Here is a 22,600-nt window from a genome sequence, read left to right on the forward strand (position 1 = left end):
AAGTCATTTGGTAGGCAGAATATTCTAACAGCCACCAAGCCAGGGAAGCTTCCAAGAGCATCTGAGATAACAGGGCTGAATGTCATGCCAGTTCCTACTGGACAGGCCCCTTCCCTGGATGACTAGGAATTTCAGTTTTAAAAGCTAGCTGGGGTTAGGTTCATTCCAATTTCTCATCAAGTGTCATCTATGAAAGCCCATGGGCCCAACAGTACTTTTTGAAGAAATTTAAATTCCAGGACAAGTTTGGTAGTATACTTGAAGGTCCGGAAGGGCAGAAAATCTGACATCTCCTGGGCATCTCAGTCTTTGGTTGAGTATCTTGTGTCCAGCAGGGATGTAATCATGAGTTGCCTGTAGGAATTCACTGGGCGTGAGAATGAGGAGGGAGGCCCAGGAAAGCCTCAGAGGTCAGAGACCTGTAACACGGGCTGCTTACACCCGGGAGAGGGTCAAAGCTACATCTGCATCTCAACACAAAACCTACAGATAATACTATGGATTATGAAGACCGCAGTAAGGAGAGACTCTTGAAAGAATTTGTCATACAAGGACAGAGCACCGCCCAGACTTTGCAGATTTTGTTTTAAATTTGGACTACGTTCCTTTCAACAGAGGTACAAATGTAGAGTGAGCATCTGACATCATGTCTTGATGATGAGGTTTTACAAGAACCCCCCCCTCCCCCAAACTGTGGCCAATGCACACCATGGCTTCTTTTTTTAAAAGTCCTTGGATCCTCTGGATTTTGCGTAGAGCTGAAAACATTTCTTAGGCAAACACATTCTTGGAAAGGGGAGGTCTCAGTTTGGTTCCAACTACTTTGCGTGTCAGCCTATGCTTCCGATTCTGGAGAATGGATGTTATAAAGTTTTATACCGAGGCTTCTGTGAAGACAACTAATAGCCATGACATTCTTTCAAGTGCAAAAAACATCCGAATGTGAAATAATCACCACTTACTAGGAAGCAGTGTTATAAATGCCGCCGGTTTTTGCCATAAGAAACTGCTTTTGTTTGGACAAGGATATCTTCAAGGGGCTGAATCCAAGTTTAGGTTCCTTAAGTCTTTGGAAAAATCTACAGTGCGTAGACCATACAGATCCTGGGCCATCTAAATACCAAATTTATGCAGAAGATCAAAGCTCAAGGTTCATTTATTTACCTGACCTTAAGCCCGCATGGAAAGGAAGAGCGTCCTGAATTCCTTTTTTGGTAGCCCACAGAAACGTGGCCCATCTCCAGCTCAGTGTGAAGACTAGAGTTCTTTTTCTTCAGGAAAGCTCTCTGCTCTCTGCACCAGATGAAAACGAACAGCAAAGTAAAACATTGCGGTCAGCCACCTGCTCCATCTGACCCCCGGAAGATGTTCCTAGCCACTGTTTCGTTCGGGGGCAGGAAAGGACAAAGCCTGGTGCACGACTGTCTTCCAAATATGCCTCCCCCCGGGCCTGTGATGTTACAGGTGAGGTCTCCCACTATCTCTGGATGTCCAAGTCCCCAAACTGACCTGTGTTAGAGAAATTAAGCGCAATCACCTTGCCCGCTAGACACAGGCAGTCAATTGACTAAGCCTTTATGGTTTTTACTAGAAAACTGAAACCAAAAAAGTCACACAAACTGTGTGGCTGCTTCTGAAAACAGGAAGATAGTCTCTTAGGCGAGATTTTACACTTTCGTTAAACATGCTTGAGGGCACCACCAAAGGAAGTGTGTGTCTGTGTGTCCAGGGTAATACACAGTGATCACGCAGGTTACCAGGTCTTTATAGAATCATCTCCTTTAGGAGAGCTGGGGCGGCTCAGTCGTTAAGCATCTGCCTTCAGCTCAGGTCATGGTCCCAGGGTCCTGGGATCGAGCCCTGCCTCGGGCTCCCTGCTCAGTGGGGAGCCTGCTTCTCCCTCTCCCTCTCCCCCTGCTTGTGTTCCCTCTCTCACTGTGTCTCCCTCTGTCAAATAAATAAATAAAATCTTAAAAAAAAAAAATCATCTCCTTTAATCCTCACCAATCGTGAGGTCAGCATTACCCCATATTATGGGTCAGGAAACTGAGGCTCAAAGAATTTAAGTACCTTGGCTCAAGGTCACAGGGACAGCAAGAGAAGATTTCATCGTCATTTCAGTTTAAGGTATAATGCACTCTGGGTGAGCGAGCAATAAGGCGGTTAGGAAGTGAGGCAGGCTCTTCGACTAATGCGGGTAATCTACCAAAGCTCTGCAGGGAGTTCACAGGAGAAAAAAAAGGGTTCCAAGGTTAATCAAGTCAGGAAATGTTTGGGATAAACACGCTTCTTTTCTGTACGACTTCTCAGTCTTTACTATAATAATATGGATTACAGATGGCCAAGGGGAGAATATGTAGAGTTTTTGGTGGTTTTTGTTTTTTGAGATCGCTCTTCCGTTTCTTAGAATATGCTTTGAAAAAGCTGGGGTAAAACTTCAAGTCCCTGAAATCAGACTCAGGAAGAACACAGTTGATGGTCTTGCCCCAATTTCCCCTCAGGGTTTCATATGTTTACAACCCAAAGTGAATTAACTTGGTAATTGGACTGTGGCGTTTTGGAGGAGTTGGAGCATCATCAAACAAAAGCAGGACTGGGGAACCAGGGGACAGAAGCAGGGAGTGTGGCGACGGGGAGCTAGATGGGCATGGGCACACGGCAGGGTCTGTGGGACCTAAGGACAAAAAAGGCCTTGATAAGGTCTTCTCGTAGAGTTTCGGTCGATTCCTGCATTTCCAAGGGCTTACCCAGCGGCCTGGCATCACTGGGTCCCATGATAGGCTTTGTCCCCTCCACTCCAGAACACACACGCACCCTGACATGAGCATGAGCAGGAAAGGAGCCAGAGGCCGCAGACTCCCATTTTAGGGGCCAGGAGGGGGCCTCGGAGACCGTTTTTCCTAGTACTTACAGGTCAGCCTGGCGCTGAGCCTTGACTCAGTCTCCTTGATATTCAGTCCACAGCGGTTCCCACCGCATTCTAAGGAGCTACAGCTAGAGGCTAGAGCCTTAGATTTCAGTCAACAAAAATGCACTACGTGTGCTCAACACATAAGCACCACATTTGGAAACCGTGTCTGTCACCGTCTGACCCCAAAGCCTATCATGTGATTGTAAACAGGGTCTTTGCTCATGAGTGACTCCTGGGAGCCTAGAACAGGGCTGGGCACACAGTGTGTGCTCGACACCTCTCTGCTGAGTTAACGAAGAAGGAGACATCTTAGCAGGTTATATACTATCACCAAAAATAGGTCTCGGCAGTTTTGAAAGCTCGCCTGACTAGAAGTTCTCTGTGGTGCTGACGGGGGTGAGGGTGGAGGACGGAGGGCAGGAACTGTCAGGCGGCTGGGCTCCCAGCTCTCCGATAAAGAAGTGAAACACAACTCAGCAAGAAGAAGGTAGGTTGTTTGGATTGTCATTTTTGGCTCATTTATAATACCTTCTCTGCTTCCTTGCAGGTGAACAGATAATGGGAATTGGTCCATGGGTTTGACAGGAAATGAAAGATTTCCAACAGTTTTTAAATGGATGGATTTCAGGGCAAAGGCCAGATTCCTTCCATAAAAGAGGTAGTTAATAGCTTACACTGTATCATCCAGCCACTCATCCACCCCTTAAAAAACCATTCTCTATTATAACTTTTCAAAAACAGCGTAACTAGTTTCTGAATAGGCCACATTCGCCAATGAAAACGGATTTTCTATCATTCTCAACCTCAAACAAAACATTTGAATAGTTATTTCTGAGCACATGCCACCCGATATCTCTTATGTGACATTAAAAAAATGCACTCAAATACCAACAGATTCAACTTTATAGCACCATTCCAAAATACTAAACTTTCTTTGCACCTTTATTTTTATCTTTTTTTTTTTTTTGTACACATTTAAAGTATGGGCATCCTGTAAATTTCCGAAAAGCCTCATAGGGAAAAAAAGAAAAAACAACTAATTTTTAGGACAAAGCAATAACTCAGTTTGTAGGCGGGATGATCTCAGGCAGGCTGTAAGTTCTTCGTGGGCTTCTGCAGTCTTGGTTCTGGGGTGACTGTAGAAAGGACGCTAAAGTCTTCCTGGATTATTCTAGAGATTACATTGCATATTAGCATGTAAAAACTTGTTGCTCAATGGTTAGACTCTAGGTATTGATTACAACTCAAACCATGAAAACAACAGTCTTTTGTAATGATTTTACTTTTTCGAATGACAAAAGATTTGGGGTATCAGAGTCTGTGTACGTTTTATTCATGCTCTGCTAAGAGAGTGGTTAGACTCCTATCGAGTTCCCTCGTACAAATCTTCGCATTTGAAGCTCGGAGCACTAAAATCTGTTCTTAGCAAGCAGATGTATTTAAAGTAGACTTTTAAGTGGGGTTTTAATCAACATATATTTGGCTGCATTGTTAAGTACGAAGACTGTGTGGCTAAGTAATGTGGGGGGTTGACAGAGGAGGATACCGCTCGCAGAAAAATCTGTTTCTCATGACCCTCGAGTTACGTTTCACACGCTGGTCGCAGCTGCGTGCTCTCGTCTAACTCCTCCGGGTGCGACCCCTGGGGCCACAGGTCTGGTGCGAGGACTTGGGGTGTTGGAGTGTGCTGCGACTGGTAGGGTGGTGGAGAGGTAGCGTCAGAAGGGAGTCCGCTAACAGCTTAATTCTGCAGCAGTTTCAAAGAAACTGAGTGTTACCCAATAACAGTCAAGGACCCAGGAAGAAGAAGTTTAAATTAGAAGTGACTAGTATTAAAAAGCTACTGCACACCAGGTAGGAAGGAATAGGAGAATATTAATATGCCCTGAAATAGAAATAATCACTTTGCACTATGTACACCACATACAATATAACATATTTTTTTAACATTGCACAATATAAATATTATACACGGTGGAGTAAACGAAATGCAAAATACCTCTGAGGCACACAGAAGAGACATGGATTAGATCGATCTCTGATTCAAATCAAGATGGGGTTAGTAAAAGGCAGAACGTTACATCGCCAGGCCAGTGAGCTCCGGGGCTAAGCAGCCACCTCCCATATACACCGGAAATTCTCATACCTCAGTGTCGTTCGAGTTGATTGCTTCAAACAAAGGCTCATCAGCTAAATAATTTGAGAAAATCAAACTGTTGCTCCCCACTCTAAGGTAGGTAATCCCTAAAGGCCCCTCCCGACCTCAGGGCTTTGTGAGGAGGACTATGTTAGTACAAGGCTGGGTTTTCCCCTATTATTTCTTGGGAAGAACTTGGTTACTATGAAACCACTGTAAGGAAACTAGGACAGTATTCAAGAACACCCATCACAGTGCTTAACAAGATTTAATGTACATTTATTCTTAACATGTGGAACATATAAAGATTTTATACTGAATAAATGATATTCATTAAGCCAGAGGAAAAGGAGGAATTTACATCAAGTTTTTTTTTTTTTTTTTTAAACTACATTATCTTGAAATACAAATGTGGATTCTTGTCACTGAAAAATCTTTGAAGTTGTGTTTCTTCCTTTTAGTTGTATTTTTTTCTTTTTTGTCTGTACTGGTAACCATAGTCTAAATCAATCCATATGCAACCATTTCCACACCTTGATTCATGAAGCAAATTGTGATCAGCCGCTCTCCCGAAATAGAGCATGACTTTATACATACAGAAACTTGTACATTACCCTCTTTTTTTTGTGTTTTTTTTTTTTTTTTTTTTTTGTTTTTTTTCTTTTTTCTTTCTTTTTTTTTTTTTTTTTGGAGATATGGCCCTAATGAAAAAATATATAAAATAAAAATAAAAAATTATTTAAATCTACCATCACTTCGTAGTTACCACATCATGAAAAAGAAACTAAAAACTTTGTACTAAAAAAAAAAAAGAGAGAGAAAAGAAAAAGAAAGCATGAGGGTATGTTTCATGTACAACTTCTATATACATCACAGCCCATGGGCAGTAAAAAAAAAATATTTAAAAAATGATTAAAGGAATTGTGAAGAACTGTCACGTGGAAGGTCAGACGACAGACAGCAGACATGACGGTAGTGGTGAGAAAGCAGTTTCCGTTGATCGTTGTCAGGTATGTATTTTCAATCTTAACTTAAAAAAAAAAAAAAATTGTTTTTGCTCCTAGCCTAATGTAACCATTTTCCTGTGGAGAAACCAGTATCATTTCATAGTTTGACTACTGACTGACACACCTCCTTGAGCCCCTATTCCTACATCTCTAGAAGTTTCTATTGCACAGAGCTTTGGGCGATGGGATACAGTTTTTTTTTTTCCATTATCTGAAGAATAACATGCCTAGGAAGTTGATAACTTTTCACCTTTTTGCCTCGGTGTGGTGAAATTTTCCCATCTTAGCATCTTTTGCCACATTTTTTTTTTATTAAAGTCAATTTGCTTCCCCCCCCCCCAAAAAAAGAGCAATACAACATAGAAAAGAACATTAAAAAGAAAATCTGTGAGAAACAAAAAGTGACCTTTGAATTCACTAGGACAGCAACTTTGGTTAAAAAAAACGAAAACAAAATAAAAAACCCCAGAAGGATGTACTTATACACACAGACAGCAAATATTAATTTCATAACTGTTCGAATTAATTATTTCTTTAATTCCCAATTGGTAAATGGTGAATGGGGCAGAGGAGCAGAGATTTTCTTTTCCTTCTTTCTACGCTGGATAAACAAGAACAGAAAACAGCCAGTGATACGGGAGCCTCTAGTCTTCACTCACACATGCTGCCTTCTCTCGGATGTCATAACTGCCCGATCTGAAACAGTACATCACAGATGACAGACGCAACCAGAGAGTTCAGGACGGCTGATATCGAGATATCCAGCAATCGGCCCTCGTGCAGGAGGAACTCCGAGCGGTTCTCGTCCACCCTGGCCATGGCCAGCAGAGCCTTGGCCGCCCTGCACATCATGTCCACGCTCGGGGGTTCTAGAGGCGGGGGCTGCATGTGCAGGAGGTTATGCTGGCTCTGCTGATACTGGGCCATGGTGACCCCGTCCTCTAGGAAGCTTATCAAGTTGCCAATGCTCCCCTTCTGCACAGCTATGGCCCTCGCTGCCAGGGCGTCCCCTTGGGCAAGGTTCGATAAGAGCGCCATGGACATCTCTCTACAGACTGGGTTTTTCCGATCCCCCACGTACCTAACTAACGTAGCATAGAATTTCTCCTGGCGGCTAAATGGAGGCGTGGCCAAGATCAGGTCCACGTTATTGTCCTGGATGCTGAGTTTGCAGAGGGTCTCCAGCACGAGTCTCTGAGGCGACAGGACGGAGTTGGGTCCCACAGTGGGGAAGGGGTCTTGTGCCTCTGCAGACGGGCACACCATCCAGTGCAGCAAGCCATCCAAGATTGGCAAGCAGATGCTTTCTGTGTAAGCAGACAAGTCTAGCTGCCCAGAAATGTTGGCCAACGTGACCAGCGTGTTATCCCGTAAGACCTCAAGGCAGTCCCACCACCACTCATCCTTGCTGCAGGCCACCCCTTTGTCCTCGGCGTCCTCCTTCTCGTAGGTCTGCGGCGCTCGCTTCCTCTCTGGATGCTCGTGGTGAAGCAGAATCAGCTTCCCCAGGATCAGCACCAAGCCTGGATGTTTGGACATTTCAGCGTCATTACCAGGCACAAAAGACAAGCTGCGGACAATGTTGGACACACAGATACAGCGCTTAGCCAGAGAATCCTGCCAGTGCGCAATGGTGCAGAGAGGAGTCTCGTCTCGGCTCCTTGGCTCGTCCTCCAGCAGCTTGATGTTCCGGTGACTTTTGGCTTGATGGATCCCAAAGGGAAACTTACTGCTTTCGGTTGGGGCACCAGGGTTTGCGTCTTCCGGCAGCGCCCCTGGCCGCGCAGACAGGACGTCGTCAATGGTCGCGATGATGCTTTTCTCTTGCTGCTCGTCAGCCTCGCCTTTTCCTTCTTGCTCTTTCTTCCTACCAGTGGAGCTTACAGGGGGAGGTGGACGCCTCCGAGGAGGGATCTCCATCTTGCTCTCGAAGTGAGTCTGGATGTGCTCGGTGGTGTCCCCCCCACCAAGCTGCCAGTGCAGAAGTCCACTGTTGAACTCTTGAACACGACCCAGCCTGTCAGACCGGTCGACCACGAACAGGTTGTTCTTTTTGACTATCTTTATTGGCAGCTTGTCGAACTTACTCGCTTGCCTGGGCTTCTCCTTGGGATCTGCAGTGGCGTTGGGAGAGGCCAGAGCCGCGCTGCTCTTCTCCTCCATCTCCGTCTTCCCATCGTCCTCGTCCTCGTCCTCATCCTCCTCGTCGTCCTCCTCGTCAATACACTCAGCATCTTCCTCCTCTTTCCCCGAGTCGTCAGCCAACGACTGGCTGTCATCTCTCCTCACTGCATTGTGATCAAGTGCTTTTTGGCTGGGGTCTCCCACCTCATATTCCATAAGAATCCCAAAAATGTCAATTAGGCATTTTCTAAAGTACTCTACTAAAAGTTCGAGAAATCCAGACAACTAGAGAGGGAGACAAGAACAAGAACGGGTACAATGTCATAACCTCAAACAGGGTGGAGAAGGGCAACAATCCTGACAGCTATCGATACAGTTTTAGGATGATTTTCACAGGTTTTAATTCCCTTTTGGCTAAGCCCAGAGAGAGAAACTACATATCCATTAGAACCGGCTTCCTGAATTTTACATTGTTAACTAAACCAACATGTACCATGTTTTCCACTTGCTGCTGACTTTTCTACTCCATCAATATGAAAACTTCCCTGTCATTTTTTCTTTTGAATATTATCAAGTTCTTTGCCTTTTCTTCTGACTTAGGTACAATGCACTCCATATGGGAAGAGCGGGAATGTGGATTTTATAGACTCATTCAGCCAAAGTGAGTCTGTTCCCTTCTACTATTTATCTGAGACTTGCTTGCCTGGATTTTTACGGTTATTATTCTTAGGATTTTATGGTTATTTTTGTCTCAGGTGCCATAGGTTACCCTAATTTACATTCCCCATATATCTTTGGGAAAAGATAATTTCAGAAATGGAGTAGCTCATAAACACAGAAAATTAAAAACAAATCAATTTAGTCCCTGATAAATGAATTAGAATGCCTTATAGAATGCACTTTTACATTTCAGCTATCACAACTCCAGCTGAAAGACAAAAGCCACTTCTCGTTTCCTTTTCAGCAAACACTTGCATCGAGAAAGCCAAGATACTCCATGATCAGCAACTGCCCAGAGCCCCTCCCCCGACGCCCACACCTCCAACATGCAGGGACAATGAAGAAGGATAAGGAAGTACAGAAGGATTCTTTAATGACAGGTGTTTTGGAAATCAATCGTACTTTTGTATCCTGCTATCAGTTTCCTGAAAGTGGGTTTGGAACGATTACTAAGAAGTAAGGGGCCACTCAAGGACTGACCACAAAGGACTCCCTTTTAGGGGATGAAGGCACACTTTTTCATGTGAAGATTTGGGTGTTTGTTCCCCCACTTAAAGTTGACTTTTTCCCCAGGGCAGGGGAAAGGGGCAAGTTACTAAAGCAATTCTGGTTATGAAAATGTGTGAGCAACAGTTGTTCACTCTGCTCACATAAGGACGGAAGGTAATTATTCTAGCAAAGCCAGGACACATTTTTTAGTATTTTCTGTTACAAGGGGCTTCATGCGATGTTTATAACCTTATTAATACACTTCCTATCAAGTGAAAAATTGCCTTTTAGGGCTATAATGAGGACTTAAATGTGAGAAGAAAGGCAAAGTGGAAGATTCTGGTCCGATTTCAACAGAAGCAAGGTAATTAGATGTTTTGGCTTTTTTCACCCAAAGCAGAGAACTGTTCATACACAGTAGGGAGAACTACCTCTCCTCATTTTTGTTTCTAACTATTTCTGTAAAAGTCTGCAGCTCAGTTGACTCCTGGGCATTTTCCCTAGCCCTCTGCCCCCCTTCTCTCCTCTAGCAATTACGCTGGAAGCTACTTTAAGTCTACTGCTGAACAAAGCAGAGCGCTTTAAGCTTATTAAAAGTAGCAGGCTTTTCAATGACTGCCTCAAAATAAGGTGGAGAGAGGCAGCAATGAAGGAAACAGACCAGGAAAAAGTCTGGCCATGAGTTCACAACGATCTCAGCCGAATGATGGGGATACGGCGGTTCATTAAACTGTTCTCTCTACCACTCTCTCTACTGTACATTTTCCATAACATTTCTTTCTAATTAAAAGAAAGAGGTTCGGTCTCCCTGGAAAGTAGGGTATGTCCCATCGCAAGCTCCTGCATACCCAACACTGACTACGGTCCCAGCCTCACGCGACATTTCGGTCACCTCCCACCGGCTGCTGACTTTCATTCTAAACAACAACCTACTTTTATTATCCGGTGCACACGCGCGCGCACACACAGGGGACGGTTTTCTCGTGAGAAACAGAAGTACGTGTATATTTATACTAGAGCCTGAAATGAGTCATTACTCCCGACTAAATCCTCAGACAGCGCTCCGTCCCTAACAACAAGAAGGGCAGCCACATCCGGTGGGGTGCGCCTCACCCCTGGCACCCGCGCACTGTGCACTCCCGAGCTTTCTTCTGCAACCTGGGCGCTTGGCTGGATGGGTGCCGGCTTACCTGCGAGAGACTGAAGGTAGCGACAGTGCTGTCATCATACAGGAGAATGTTAATAGTGTCCAGAGCCCAAGTACTTTCAGCCAGAAGACCTGACTTAAGGGACATCATCACACGCCAGGCCTCAGGAGTAACTAAAACCAGGAGAAAGAACAAGGGTATAGTTAATATTAACTCTATGCACGAAAGGGCAGAAGATAACAAAAGAGTAAGAAGAAAGAAGTCGAGTGTTGAGTTAAATACTGATTTCAAACAAATGTCCTGAGGCATGGTTAAACGTGATCATTTCCAGATTCTAAATGGAGGGCACAGCTTCCTAAGAAACTTTTGTTATTTAAGATCCTTTGGCTTTGTTGGTTAAACATGAGCCAAAAGTGCTTCTTGGGGTGGTGGTGGCTGAGCCCAAGGGCCCTTTCTCAGCTCCAATTGGTTTCCTTTAGCCCCTAACAGACTCTGTAATGATGCAGCAGAGTGTTAATAATTGAGTCAAACCAAAAAATGGTATTTGTCTTCTCTTGCCCACTCCATTCACAAATGTCTCAGGGTGGCAGAATACAGGCAAAATGTAATTCCCAAGCAGCGCATTCTGGGGTAGACAGTCTTGATATTCCCTTGCTGTCCTCTTCTGTCTGAGCTCCTGCCCTCAGAACATGCTGTTGACAATTACTAGCACTTTGAAGGTTCAGATTTTTCAACAGCTTGGTCTGAGCCTGGGATGGGAAACAGAAGGGCTGCACTTTTCTTTTCCCCCTTCCCGTTACTGAAGAAGACACAAGGATTAGATAAAACATTTGCAAGATTTGCCATAAGATGGGGCTAGGAGATTTCCGTCTGAGATTTCCGTCTCAGGAAACCGGCAGAAGCACAAGGCAGGAGTGGGCCCAAGCCATCAGAACTCAGCAGAGAAACAGCCCGCACCAGACACCAGCAGCAATCGCACGCTCTGGGGGGGCGTGGGTTTCCACCTCTATTGTAATTTCATCTGCTTTCCGTATTTTCTAAGAGGCATACAATACTTTGGTAACAGAAAAAGCGAACTTTCTTTCTCAAATAAGGGAACATAAATTTCCCCAGGCTGATGAGAAATGCTGATCTAAGACGCGCAGAGAAATTTCATAAAAAATTTAAATACGTTTATTTATTCAAACATATGCACACACATATACATAAACACACAAACACATGTGCATATTTGTACATATATATTTCCACATATAAAACGGTGCTCAGTGTCTGTCTGTATCTCCTTCTTGTCTCCAGCGTCCCTCTCTGTAAGGCCTTACTTCTCTCCCCTGCTCTGCCCGAATATGTCCTTAATTCCAGTGGCTGAAAAAAATCTTTAGTATCTTTGATTTTCTAGTCACTCTTAATGATTTCAAGTCAAGTGATTTCAAGGTTTTTGAAAAGACTGTTTCTTATAAAACCAAGGTCTATAATTTCCTTTGCTATATTAAAAGTACTTCAAAAATAATGCACAAAAACTGTGTGTACTCCTAGATAGTCCAGATCTGGGATTAGTATTCAGAACATCCCAAACAGAATGAGCAAACAACATCGGCATCCAACTGAAATCGTTCCTTGGCCCATATCTACCAGCGCTACCTACACACCACATCATATCAAATTCTGTATACTATATTATATATTTATCTACACACTATACGCAGGCTTCTACTTTTTCCCAGGAAAGCTCACTGTCTGTCTGGGGTTCCCCAAATTACAGAGTGGCTCGCCTTCAAATCTTCTCAGGCCACCCGAGCATTTCAGTAGCCTCTCAGCCGTGAGGCTCACCACTGCAGAAATCAAGCGCTTGGTTGCGGCCCAATCTTCCAGCTCAAACTGTAGTATAAAACATGGTCACTGAGGATCCCCTGGTCTCTCACTTGGAGCTCTACTCTCTCACACAAATAACACTCACGTGTAAAAATACCCTTGTAAACTCACGCTCCTCTCTGGCACTGTTTCTTAACTCAGATCAGCAGCTTTCAGCTGCTGCTCCTGTACAAAAACATGTCTTGATAGTTTGCCGTCCTAAGAATTTCATCCCTTGGAGATTAACAGGAGCTAAATCTAAACTAAAATTAAAATTCTCGATCACAACTGGGATTCATTTCAGGCCAAGGCCCGCAATGCTTACCGATATCTTTTGAGGTAATCTTTCGCCTTTGTTTCAAAACTGGCTGTGAGGCCTCGACGGAGCCAGGAGGAAAGGTAATCTCCCTTCTGATGGGGGGCGGCTGGGGGGGCGGCCCTGTGACCTGGGCCGTGGGGACGGTGGGCAGGACCTTCTGCATCTTCAGGGAGGGCAGAAAGGGAGACTTGCTGGGAGACATGCGGCTCTCCAGGGAGCGCTGGAAGGAGGCAGGGCTGGGGGCTCTGGAGATGTGATTTGGCAGCGATGGTGGCGTCTGGTAGGATGACTGAGGCGGGCGCGTGATGGGCTGCATGGAGGCAGGAGAGGACATATAAGGCTGACGTTGGCTGACGTGAGAAGGCCACTGGCTCTCGTGATTGATCCTTTGATCAGGTACCATCATATCATCCGTGCGGTTCATGCCGGGGTAAGGAGGTGCCTGGGCGGGGCCGCCCGGGCCTTGCCTGTTCTGGTAGGGGTAAGGCATATCGTTGCGAGCCGCCCACATGCTCTGCTGAGGCCCTTCGCTGGAGGACGACTGCATCGGGCCGCCCATCATCTGAGGCGGGATCCCATGCGGCTGTACCTGCCCCGGGCCCTGCATCCGCTCCCTGTTGTAGGGATACGGGTACTGCCCCTGGACGGGCCTCCTGTCCGGTCCGGAGTAAGAGCCCCCATACTGGTTATACACGTCTTGCTGCTGGTTGCCGTACTGTATGCTGTACATGTCTCCCTCGTGGCGTTTGGCTGGAGGCCCGTACATGCCGTCCATATGGCGTTTGTAATTCTGAAACGCATATCAAGACAAATCATACTGATGTACTTTTACAGGTATAATCACACACTTAAATTATGCAAAACGGTTATTACCTGGTAGAAGGTTCATTTCAAAATGAATATGGGAAGCTCCTGTAACAACTAAGGACTAACAACTGATGCCCTCTATCTCGGGATTATACAAAGCTGCGTCACGTACTCCGAAGAGGGTTTCCGAAGGCTGTCTGCATGTGCTTGGCATTTTCTCTGGGGAAAGAAAGGCTTCCTCTCTTTTTCCTGGTACCTCCTCCCTTGGTCTTTCCCAGGGCTGCAATACAGGGGCACAGCTCTGGAGACCCCCCACACGGGCACTGCCGGACGGGGGCCTGGGGTTACATGAAGACGGCCTCAGCAGGGAGGACGAGAGCTCGCCCTGGCACGGACGGAGCTTCCTGAGGGCCAGCCTGCAAGGCTCCTGCAGTCAAGGGATTCCTTAGGCCTACCTTTGCAGGAATGTCTCCACATAGCATCCGGCTCCTCAGACTGAACCTGCTGCCCCGACACCCTACGGTCTCTGGCCCCCACCCCGACTTCCAGCAGTGCAGCTCAGAGTCTCCCCTGAAAGCCCCACAGGCCCCAGCCTCTGACAGCAGGGCCCGTGTTCCTGTGTATCAGGCTCCCCTCCTGGGGACACCCCGGGGACCAGCACTCGACCAGGGTGGGATCCTCCTGATGTGAGAAAGATGCTGATGTGATAATTAGTGTTCTTTCACCTTACTTGGAAATTGCTTAAGATCAGCTGGTTTAATAATACAATTTACTGCACATACATGCTCCAGGAAAATTAAATGTTTAAAACCCCCTCTATGCTACCAGAGGTCTTAAACCTGAAAAGTTGTTTAGAAATAGCAAATTCTTGGGGCGCCTGGGTGGCTCAGTCGGTTGAGCGTCTGACTCTTTGGTTTTGGCTCAGGTCGTGATCTTGGGATTGTGGGATTGAGCCCGCATCGGGCTCCCCACTCAGAGGGGAGTCTGCTTCCTCCTTCTCCTTCTCCCTTTGCCCCACCCCCCACGGCCCCGCTCGCACGTGTGTGCACTCTCTCTCTCAAATAAATAAAACCTTTAAGAATAAAAAAAAGAAAGAAATAGCAAACTCCTGTGTCTGAACAGCCACAGCATGACGTGCAATTCTCTGAAGCACTAGGGGCTACTGCAAGGTTATCCTACACAATTCAGGATCTACGGTTGCGTCAACCAGCACCCACTCATCCTATGTGGGCAAAATACTTGGTCATTAATATCTCAGTTTTAAAAAGCTGATTAAATTTCATCTTGGTATTTAATATTTTAAGTTATTTTTATCCACACATCTTTAAAATACTGACAAATTTCTATTCGAAAATGGCATTTGATAGGACAATACACACAACAGACACGTGTTTAAAATATTCTTTACTCGGGCTGATTCTTCTTGACAAGGCTGAACGTCCTCTACTTCCTACAACATGTGACCTTTGTTTCAGGATACCATCTATCCAGAGCTTTTTAAAAATTTGCTGACTTCAAAATCCTAATAATATTTTCTAGCATAAGCAAACGGATCCTGATTGTTCAATAAATGCTACTCATTTTTCTTATACTTCCTAAAACTCTGCAGAAGTAACACAAGTTGGGGTTTTAAACAGAAAGCTCAGAGATGCATGCCCGCTCGCCGACTCACCGGCTGCTGTGGATACAGGCCGGGCTGGTGTCCTCCATATGGCGGCTGTCCTGAGGCAGGGCCTTGGCCTGGGTACTGCTGCCCGTAAGGTTCATGCCTAGAGTGAGGCATTCAAAGAACACTTCATTGTCAAAGGACGTCAGGCCAAGAGAGAAACCAACAGTTCATTTCTGGAAATCGCGCATCCCTTAGTGGTCTTGTCTTTCCTTCACTGCACACACTTTCAAAGAGAGGCACGCCGAGCAGAAACAGCACTTTAACTTTTAGCCACAGGGATGGCAACACCCATTTTGGGAATGCTGCCAATCTCCTGGCTGGAAGGTGTGCGAGGAGCCCCGGCCAGATAGGCTGGCACCCCTGTACCTCTGGGCAGAGTCTCTGCCCCACCCACCGACGCGGACCCGGGCAGCGAGCGTCATGCAACCCCATGACGGGAGGTATTAACGAGAGCCAGAGACAAGAAAAACAATCTAAGAATCAAAGAAGGACTTCCAGGAGTACCAGAGCATAGACCTATAATCATGGAAAATGTCTCTACTTATTTTCTCATTATGAATACAAAATGTTCAATTTTTTAAAAGTATACTCCACAATTAATCCAAATGATACTGAGTTAGCTATTAATTGTAAAAATATAACTACTCAAAATTTTGAAGCCCCATGACCCTAAAAGGCCACAGAAAAGAATAACAGAGGGGACTTAAAAGAGTGACAGGGCTGATTTAAATGTGCTCCTATTAAATCTGAAAATGGGAATGTATAATATTTATTTTTCAACTCCCATTACATTGAGAAGCTATAAATACCATAAAAACAGCATGTGTAAAAGAGCAATAGATTTGAAGTTTAAAGGGATAAACTGGTTTTGTTAGTATACTAATTGAATCCTGTAAGAAAGAGGATACTTGCACTGAATATATTCCTAAACTGGTCAAGGAAAGAGACTAAGAAAGAAAACAAATGGATTTTGAGAACATCACAGGTAAAACAGATACAGAGGAAGCGTGTGCTAAGGGCATTAATAGCTAGAAAAAGCTTACGTTAGGAGGAAAGAAATAATAACTGATGCAGGTAAAATTTAAGCTAAACAAGTAACACTTTTCAGGAAGCATAAGGTAAACCCTAACGTGGTAGAGCCAAAAATGACTTAAACTAGTTCTAGAAAGTCTTCTAGGAGAAACAGAACAGTACATTTGCCTGGGCTCCGTTAAGAATATATGTTCCAGGAGAAGTGTTCTTCCAATCTCATCAGCAAAAAAAAAAAAAAAAAGGAAAAAGAAAAAAAGAAAGCTTCTTCTGGATCCTCAAAAACAAATCGAAATAAAATCCCTAATCCAGTACACTAAACATGATGGGAAACTGATTCATGCAGACATCACTAATAAACGTTCACCACACCACAGCCAGGGTAAGAATGAGAAATCTAAATTCTTAAGTCTAGAAAGAACCAAAACACGTTAAGCTTGTGATGGTTCTGTGTCTGAAGAAGCAGGTGCATGGAAAATGCCAGAAAGAAAGCTTCTCTGGTAAGAAAACAGTGACTTTCAAACTTTCTTCGCCTTTGTGTCACACCAGCGGAAACCTCCTCATGACTGTCACGATTCGCCCCTGTCCACGGCCAGCACGTGGTCTGTGGGAGCAGCAGTGATGGAGGGAGTCTCTGAGGAACACCACCACACCGGATCCTGAAGGAACGGAGCCGAGGCCATCCCTACCCCGAGCCTGGGGCTGTGGCTACAGTTAGAACCAGAGCCTTCTAATGTGCCTCCATTTTCTTTAAAAATCACAGATATTACGTTAAAGACTTTGCTTCTGAGCACTTGTGTATTAAGGAGGCAAAGAACATACCAGCCAGGGGAAGGTGCTTTCAGGGTCTGTATTTAAGTCGGGGGCAGGGGTAAGTAAGGGGCCTTCTTCACAGAAAGAAGTCTACCGTGAGCCGGTTTTCTGTTAACCTCTAAGAGACATTTCAAGGACCGTCCTTCTGCCTCAGTAAAAATAATCTGCATGAGCACCGAAACCCAACTTGCTATTCGATGCCCAGATGCCATCCTGAGAAGAACCATCTGGAAACAAGACTGCTGGGGCTTTCCTCAAAGATGTTATTCAAAGAGCAAAGTATTCTCTCTGTTTAAGACGTTCGCAGGGAAGAACGGAAAGACCTGAAGAACCAACGCTGGGAGGGAAGACCTTCCCAGAGCTCCCTGTCACCCGGGGCTGTGGGAAGCCCAGCGTGGCCCCCGGTGTGCGAACACTTCCCTAAGGAAGAGATGCAGGCGGGAAGGGGGCTGGGTGGGGCCGCAAGACTGAGTCTGTGGAGCCGCGCAAGGCAGCTGGAGGTGTGGGGACAGTGGCTGTGTCGGGGGGCAGCCCGGTGCTGGCAGGGCCACCGTGGCTTGGGGTCTCCAGCTCTCAGGGGTCCTTCTCCTCCTGCTGTTGCTGTGGTCCTCGATGGAGGCAGGCCCCCGACCCCACCCTTACTAAGTCCAGCAGGAGAGCAGGTAGTGTGCATTGTCAGCAGCTACCAGGCTCGGAAATGTGTGTGCGGGGAGAGGTTCTGGTAAACCTCATGGTCATCTTAGAAAACGCTCACCTTCGATCGTAGCTGGCTCCGTAGGGAAACTGCTGCCGCTGCCCCATGCCCAGACTGGACATCGCTGCAGAGGGACTCTGGTTATACATGTCCTGCATACTGCTCGTGGGCATCTGCCCTTGAGTCATAAAGGGCTCACTACTTCCAGGCACTGCAACATTTTAAAGGAGAGAGAGAAAATGAGGCATTTGCAAAAGCCAAGGGGCCCAAACAGCCCTTTCCAGTCGTTTCTGTTATCCTTAATACGGCAGACATTTATCTTATTCTTAGTATGGCTGACAACAAAACAAGCCAAAGAGTGTAAGGTCTGGAGTCAAGATGGACCTCAAGATCCTTATCCCTTACCCCATGTACAGCCTCATAGGAGCCCCTCCCTTGAGGATAAGTAGAACCCACCAACATGGTGAGGTGTTGCTCCCATGATTACATACATTATATGGCTAAAGGGATTTCACAGATGTAACTAAAGTTACCAATCAGCTGACTGACAGTCAACTAAAAGGGAGATTATCCAAGTGCGTCCCTTAAATCTGTGTCTAGCGGTCAGAGACACTCTCCTGCTGGCCTCGAAGAACCTTCCATCACGCAGTGGAGAGGGCCACATGTTAGGAAGGGGGGCAGCCCCTAGGACTGTGAAGGCCCCCAGACGACAGTCCTCAAGACAAGACCTCAGTCCTACAACTGCAAGGACCCAAATCTGCCAACAACCTCAACGAGGTTGCTTATCTGCAGATAAGCAGAGTCCTGGCCGACACCCTGATGTCTGCCGTGGGGGGCCCCGAGCCGAGAGCCCACAGGAATGCGGGATCCTACATGGATGTTGTTCTGGGCAGCTGAGGTCGCGGTAATTTGTTATGAAGTAATGTAGGAAACAAACACAGGCCCTTTCTTGGGGGGGGTTACCAAACTTCTGAGTTTCATTCCTTATCTATGAAATAAGGTTGGTCATGCCGCCTCCTGCACTGGGTGTGAAGAAGAGATGAAATGCACGTACAGGTGGCCCTTCACACAGGGCTTAGAGGCGCTGACCCCCTCAAAGGTGAAAATCCACGTGTAACTTTGGACTCCCCCAAAACCTAACTACTCACAGGCGACTGCTGCCCAGAAGCCTTACTGATAATGTACACAAATAACACAATAAAGGAGCACCTGGGTGGCTTGTCAGTTAAGCATCTGCCTTCGGCTCAGGTTGTGGTCCCAGGGTCCTGGGATCGAGTCCCACATCGGGCTCCCTGCTCAGCAGAGAGCCTGCTTCTCCCTCTCGCTCTCCCTGCTCGTGCTCTCCCTCTCTCTCTCAAATAAATAAAATCTTAAAAAAAACCCTACAAATTTTGTACATGTATCATATAAACAGTATTCTTACAGTAAAGCTAAAGAAAATGTTAAGAAAATCGTAAGAGAAAATACACTTATAGTACTGTACATCTATTTATTGAAAAAAAAAAAAATCTGTGTATAAGTGGCCCTGTGCGGTTTAAACCCATGTTGTTCAAGGGTCAACTGTATGAATAAAGCTAGTTGCCTTCCGTTCTAGTGGAAAAAAGTAAGAAAACTTAACATGAATACCCATCTACTGACTCACTGCAAAATCAGGATAAAGAAACCCACTAGGGAATTAAGAATAACTCAAGAATGGATGAAATACAAGTATTTCTATCAGGGCGTAGAGTGGCAATTAGGTCAAATATGCAAATTAGCATCAGCTCAGAGCCTGAAGGAAATTGGGTCAAGCCCAGAAACTAGCCTGTAGGCAAATTAAACATTTTAATGCAAATCTTAATTGATATACAGTACTACTACCTTTCTTCATCCTAGGAAGGTTACTTTTATGTTACACGAAGCAAAAGCTGGTTAGACTTGGGTGAGCTGATAGAATTTGCTGGGCTGGAAGAAAAGTGCAGATAATTAAGTCTAGCGCCGGTGGGATGCACTGAGCTTTCCCACACTTTATTTTATTTAAGCTCAAGTCAACAGGCGGCAGATTAAGTTCTGATGTTACTTTCCATTTTATAAATGTAAAAACAGAGGTAGACAGACATTAAGGGGGATAATTAAAGTTAAATAGCTTAATTCCTTGATACACAAAAAAATTCTTATAAAGTCAGTAAGAAAAAAAGACCATCAGATTAAGAAAATGGGCAAATAAATGGACATACAGAGAAAAAGAAAAATAAGTGGCTAATCAATATATGAAAAGATGTGTGACTTCACTAATAATTAAAGAAATCCAAGTTAAAACAGTTATGAGACTTCCTCCTCCCCTAATCCGATGGGCAAATATTAAAAGGACCGATAATGGTCATTCCTGGTGGGGGAGTGAGGGTCCACACACTCTGACATGCTCATGTGAAGAGTACTACATTGGCCTAACTTTTGTTGATACCTGTTACGGGAGTGCTATATTCTGATGACCCCCAAGAGTACTGACAGCCTATGAGGTCCCCTCCCACAGTGCGTTTTGGCGTGGTCATGTGACCAGCGTTGACCCATGGGGCACCGGCAAATGCGATGCCGCAGAGGGTTCTATGTGCTGGCAACTGGGGCGTCCTCCTGAAGTGCTCCTTCTGGTAACCCACCCACCATGTCATGAGGCACCCTGGAAGTTCCGTGGGACGGCCCCTGGAGGAGGCCCCCAAGCGACAGCTCCTGATGAGTTCCCAACAGAGCCTCCGGATGACACCAACCCTTCAAGGGACATACCAGCTCCAGCAGAGTTCCCCATCAGGCTCCCTGATGACAGCAGGCGCCTCATGTCCCAAGCTGACACAACACATGCCACGAAGAACCACCCCGCCCATCAGGGAACTGTGAGATGCAACCAAACGCTGGTGTTGAAAGCCACTTCGGGTGGCAGTTCGTTAGGTAGTAAAAGACACTCAGTAAACTAAAATAAAAGTTCAGATCCCTTGATTTAGTTATTCCTTTAGGAATCTATTTCACAGAAACACAATTACAGGTGTGAAAAAAACAGCTACATCAGTCAATAATCACGGCATCATTTTTTTTTTTGAAGATTTTATTTATTTATTTGACAGAGAGAGACACAGCGAGAGAGGGAACACAAGCAGGGGGAGTGGGAGAGGGAGAAGCAGGCTCCCCGCCGAGCAGGGAGCCCGATGAGGGGCTCGATCCCAGGACCCTGGGACCATGACCTGAGCCGAAGGCAGACGCTTAACGACTGAGCCACCCAGGCGCCCCTGCATCATTTTTTATAACAGCAAAATATTATGAAACAACCCCTTCAGTACTAGAGCATTAAAAAGAAAAGGCAGGGGCGCCTGGGTGGCTCAGTCGGTTAAGCGTCTGCCTTCGGCTCGGGTCATGACTGAGTCCCGCGTTGGGCTCCCCGCTCAGTGGGGAGTCTGCTTCTTCCTCTGGCCCTCCCTCGTGCTGTGCTCTCTCTGTCTCTCTCTCAGATGAAGAAAAAGTAGGTGGGGGACTCTGGGTGGCTCAGTCGGTTAAGCGTCTGACTCTTGGTTTCGGCTCAGGTCACAATCTCAGGGTCATGGGATTGAGCCCCGAGTCGGGCTCTGCGCTGGGCGTGGAAGCCTGCTTGGGATCCTCTCTCTCCCCCTCCCCCAACTCCCCCCTTTCCTCTCCCTCTCAAAATAAAAAAATAGGATTATGTGTACAGATACTAATGGATATTTAAAATATACTGTTTAGATATACAGTATGTAAATATTCACTTGTTGTTCACTTGTAAGCAAGTAATGGGCCGGTCAGTCAGTAACACGTTCAGGGAGCTGGTGGGGCAGGCAGGCGGCTGGGGCCAAGGCTGCTCCGGCCACGGAGGCTCAGACAGGCACGGCCTGTCTGGCACGGCCCCCATCACCACACGAGAGTCCAGGAGCAGCAACAAAGCACGGCTGCCCCCGATGCTGGTCGTTACATGACGAGTCAGAGCACTCCAAGTTCACGCACAGAATAATGTGAACCGAGGAAGGTAAACCTTTATTATAACAGGGACAGGGCTATACAAAAACCTGTTTTCTGTGGGTTTTCTGCTTATCTGCTTTAATTTGGTGCTAAATACACCAGCACTGTGAGGTAGCAGGTGAGCTGCAATATCCCGGGGAAACGTGAGAAGGGCCTTCCCTCTGAGCCACTGTATCATTTACACGGTGGATGCAAACACATTATATAGATAGTGAGTGTCTAACAAGGTGATCCACAATCACCCCCCCATTTATTTTCAGAGTAAGAAAAACCGTAGACATACAGAAACAAAAGCAATGTAACCCCCTATGTCCAATATAGCATATAGGCAGGATACTGGAATGGTTCACCTAACTTTGGAAGCCGGATTCCAAACACTACTAGTTATTTTTCCCTTGTTATTGTCAAATTTTCAGAGTCTAAAAATGTGATACAACCACCATCAGCAGTAACAGAATGTTCTTTCTACTATCTCATACCACGAAGAAAAATAGCTACCTCCAACACGTACAAGGCTTGTGAATTTCTGAGCTTAGGGATTTATTGCATGTTCTGCAGAATATTTACTTGGAATAAGCAACTCTGAAATGTTTTGAAAGGAAAAATTATAGATTCTCTTATGTGGTATAACAGGTATCTGAAATGTTACATAAGAAATAGATATTAAACATAATCTCATTTGTTAATTAAATGATACATGCCTAATACTTATAAATTTGAAATTATTCATTTTTATTTTTCACTGGTCCATAATAGTTGTGAAAACACGGCTTTGGGCTTTATGTTTCTCTCCACTTAAGACAAGATATCAAGAAATTTGCATACCCTGAATATCTAAATCGAACAGAAGTACTATTGTTTAAGGGATGCCGGAAGAAGTACT

General features: G+C 45.5%; 1 protein-coding gene across 1 annotated transcript in view; it reads right to left on the reverse strand.

Moving 5' to 3' along the window:
* Window positions 1-5,435: 5,435 nt before the first annotated feature.
* Window positions 5,436-22,600, reverse strand: part of ARID1B (AT-rich interaction domain 1B) — a 440,657-nt gene continuing 423,492 nt past the window's right edge. Inside the window, exons 16-20 of the mRNA XM_044917512.1 lie at window positions 17,779-17,929; window positions 15,186-15,282; window positions 12,713-13,496; window positions 10,579-10,709; window positions 5,436-8,464 (exon numbers count right to left, since the gene is read on the reverse strand). Coding sequence (XP_044773447.1) covers window positions 6,737-8,464; window positions 10,579-10,709; window positions 12,713-13,496; window positions 15,186-15,282; window positions 17,779-17,929 — 2,891 coding nt within the window. The 3' untranslated portion in view covers window positions 5,436-6,736. The remainder of the gene's footprint in view (window positions 8,465-10,578; window positions 10,710-12,712; window positions 13,497-15,185; window positions 15,283-17,778; window positions 17,930-22,600) is intronic.

The sequence above is a fragment of the Neomonachus schauinslandi genome, chromosome 8, assembly GCF_002201575.2.
Source record: "Neomonachus schauinslandi chromosome 8, ASM220157v2, whole genome shotgun sequence".
In the NCBI taxonomy this organism is placed as follows: Eukaryota; Metazoa; Chordata; class Mammalia; order Carnivora; family Phocidae; genus Neomonachus; species Neomonachus schauinslandi.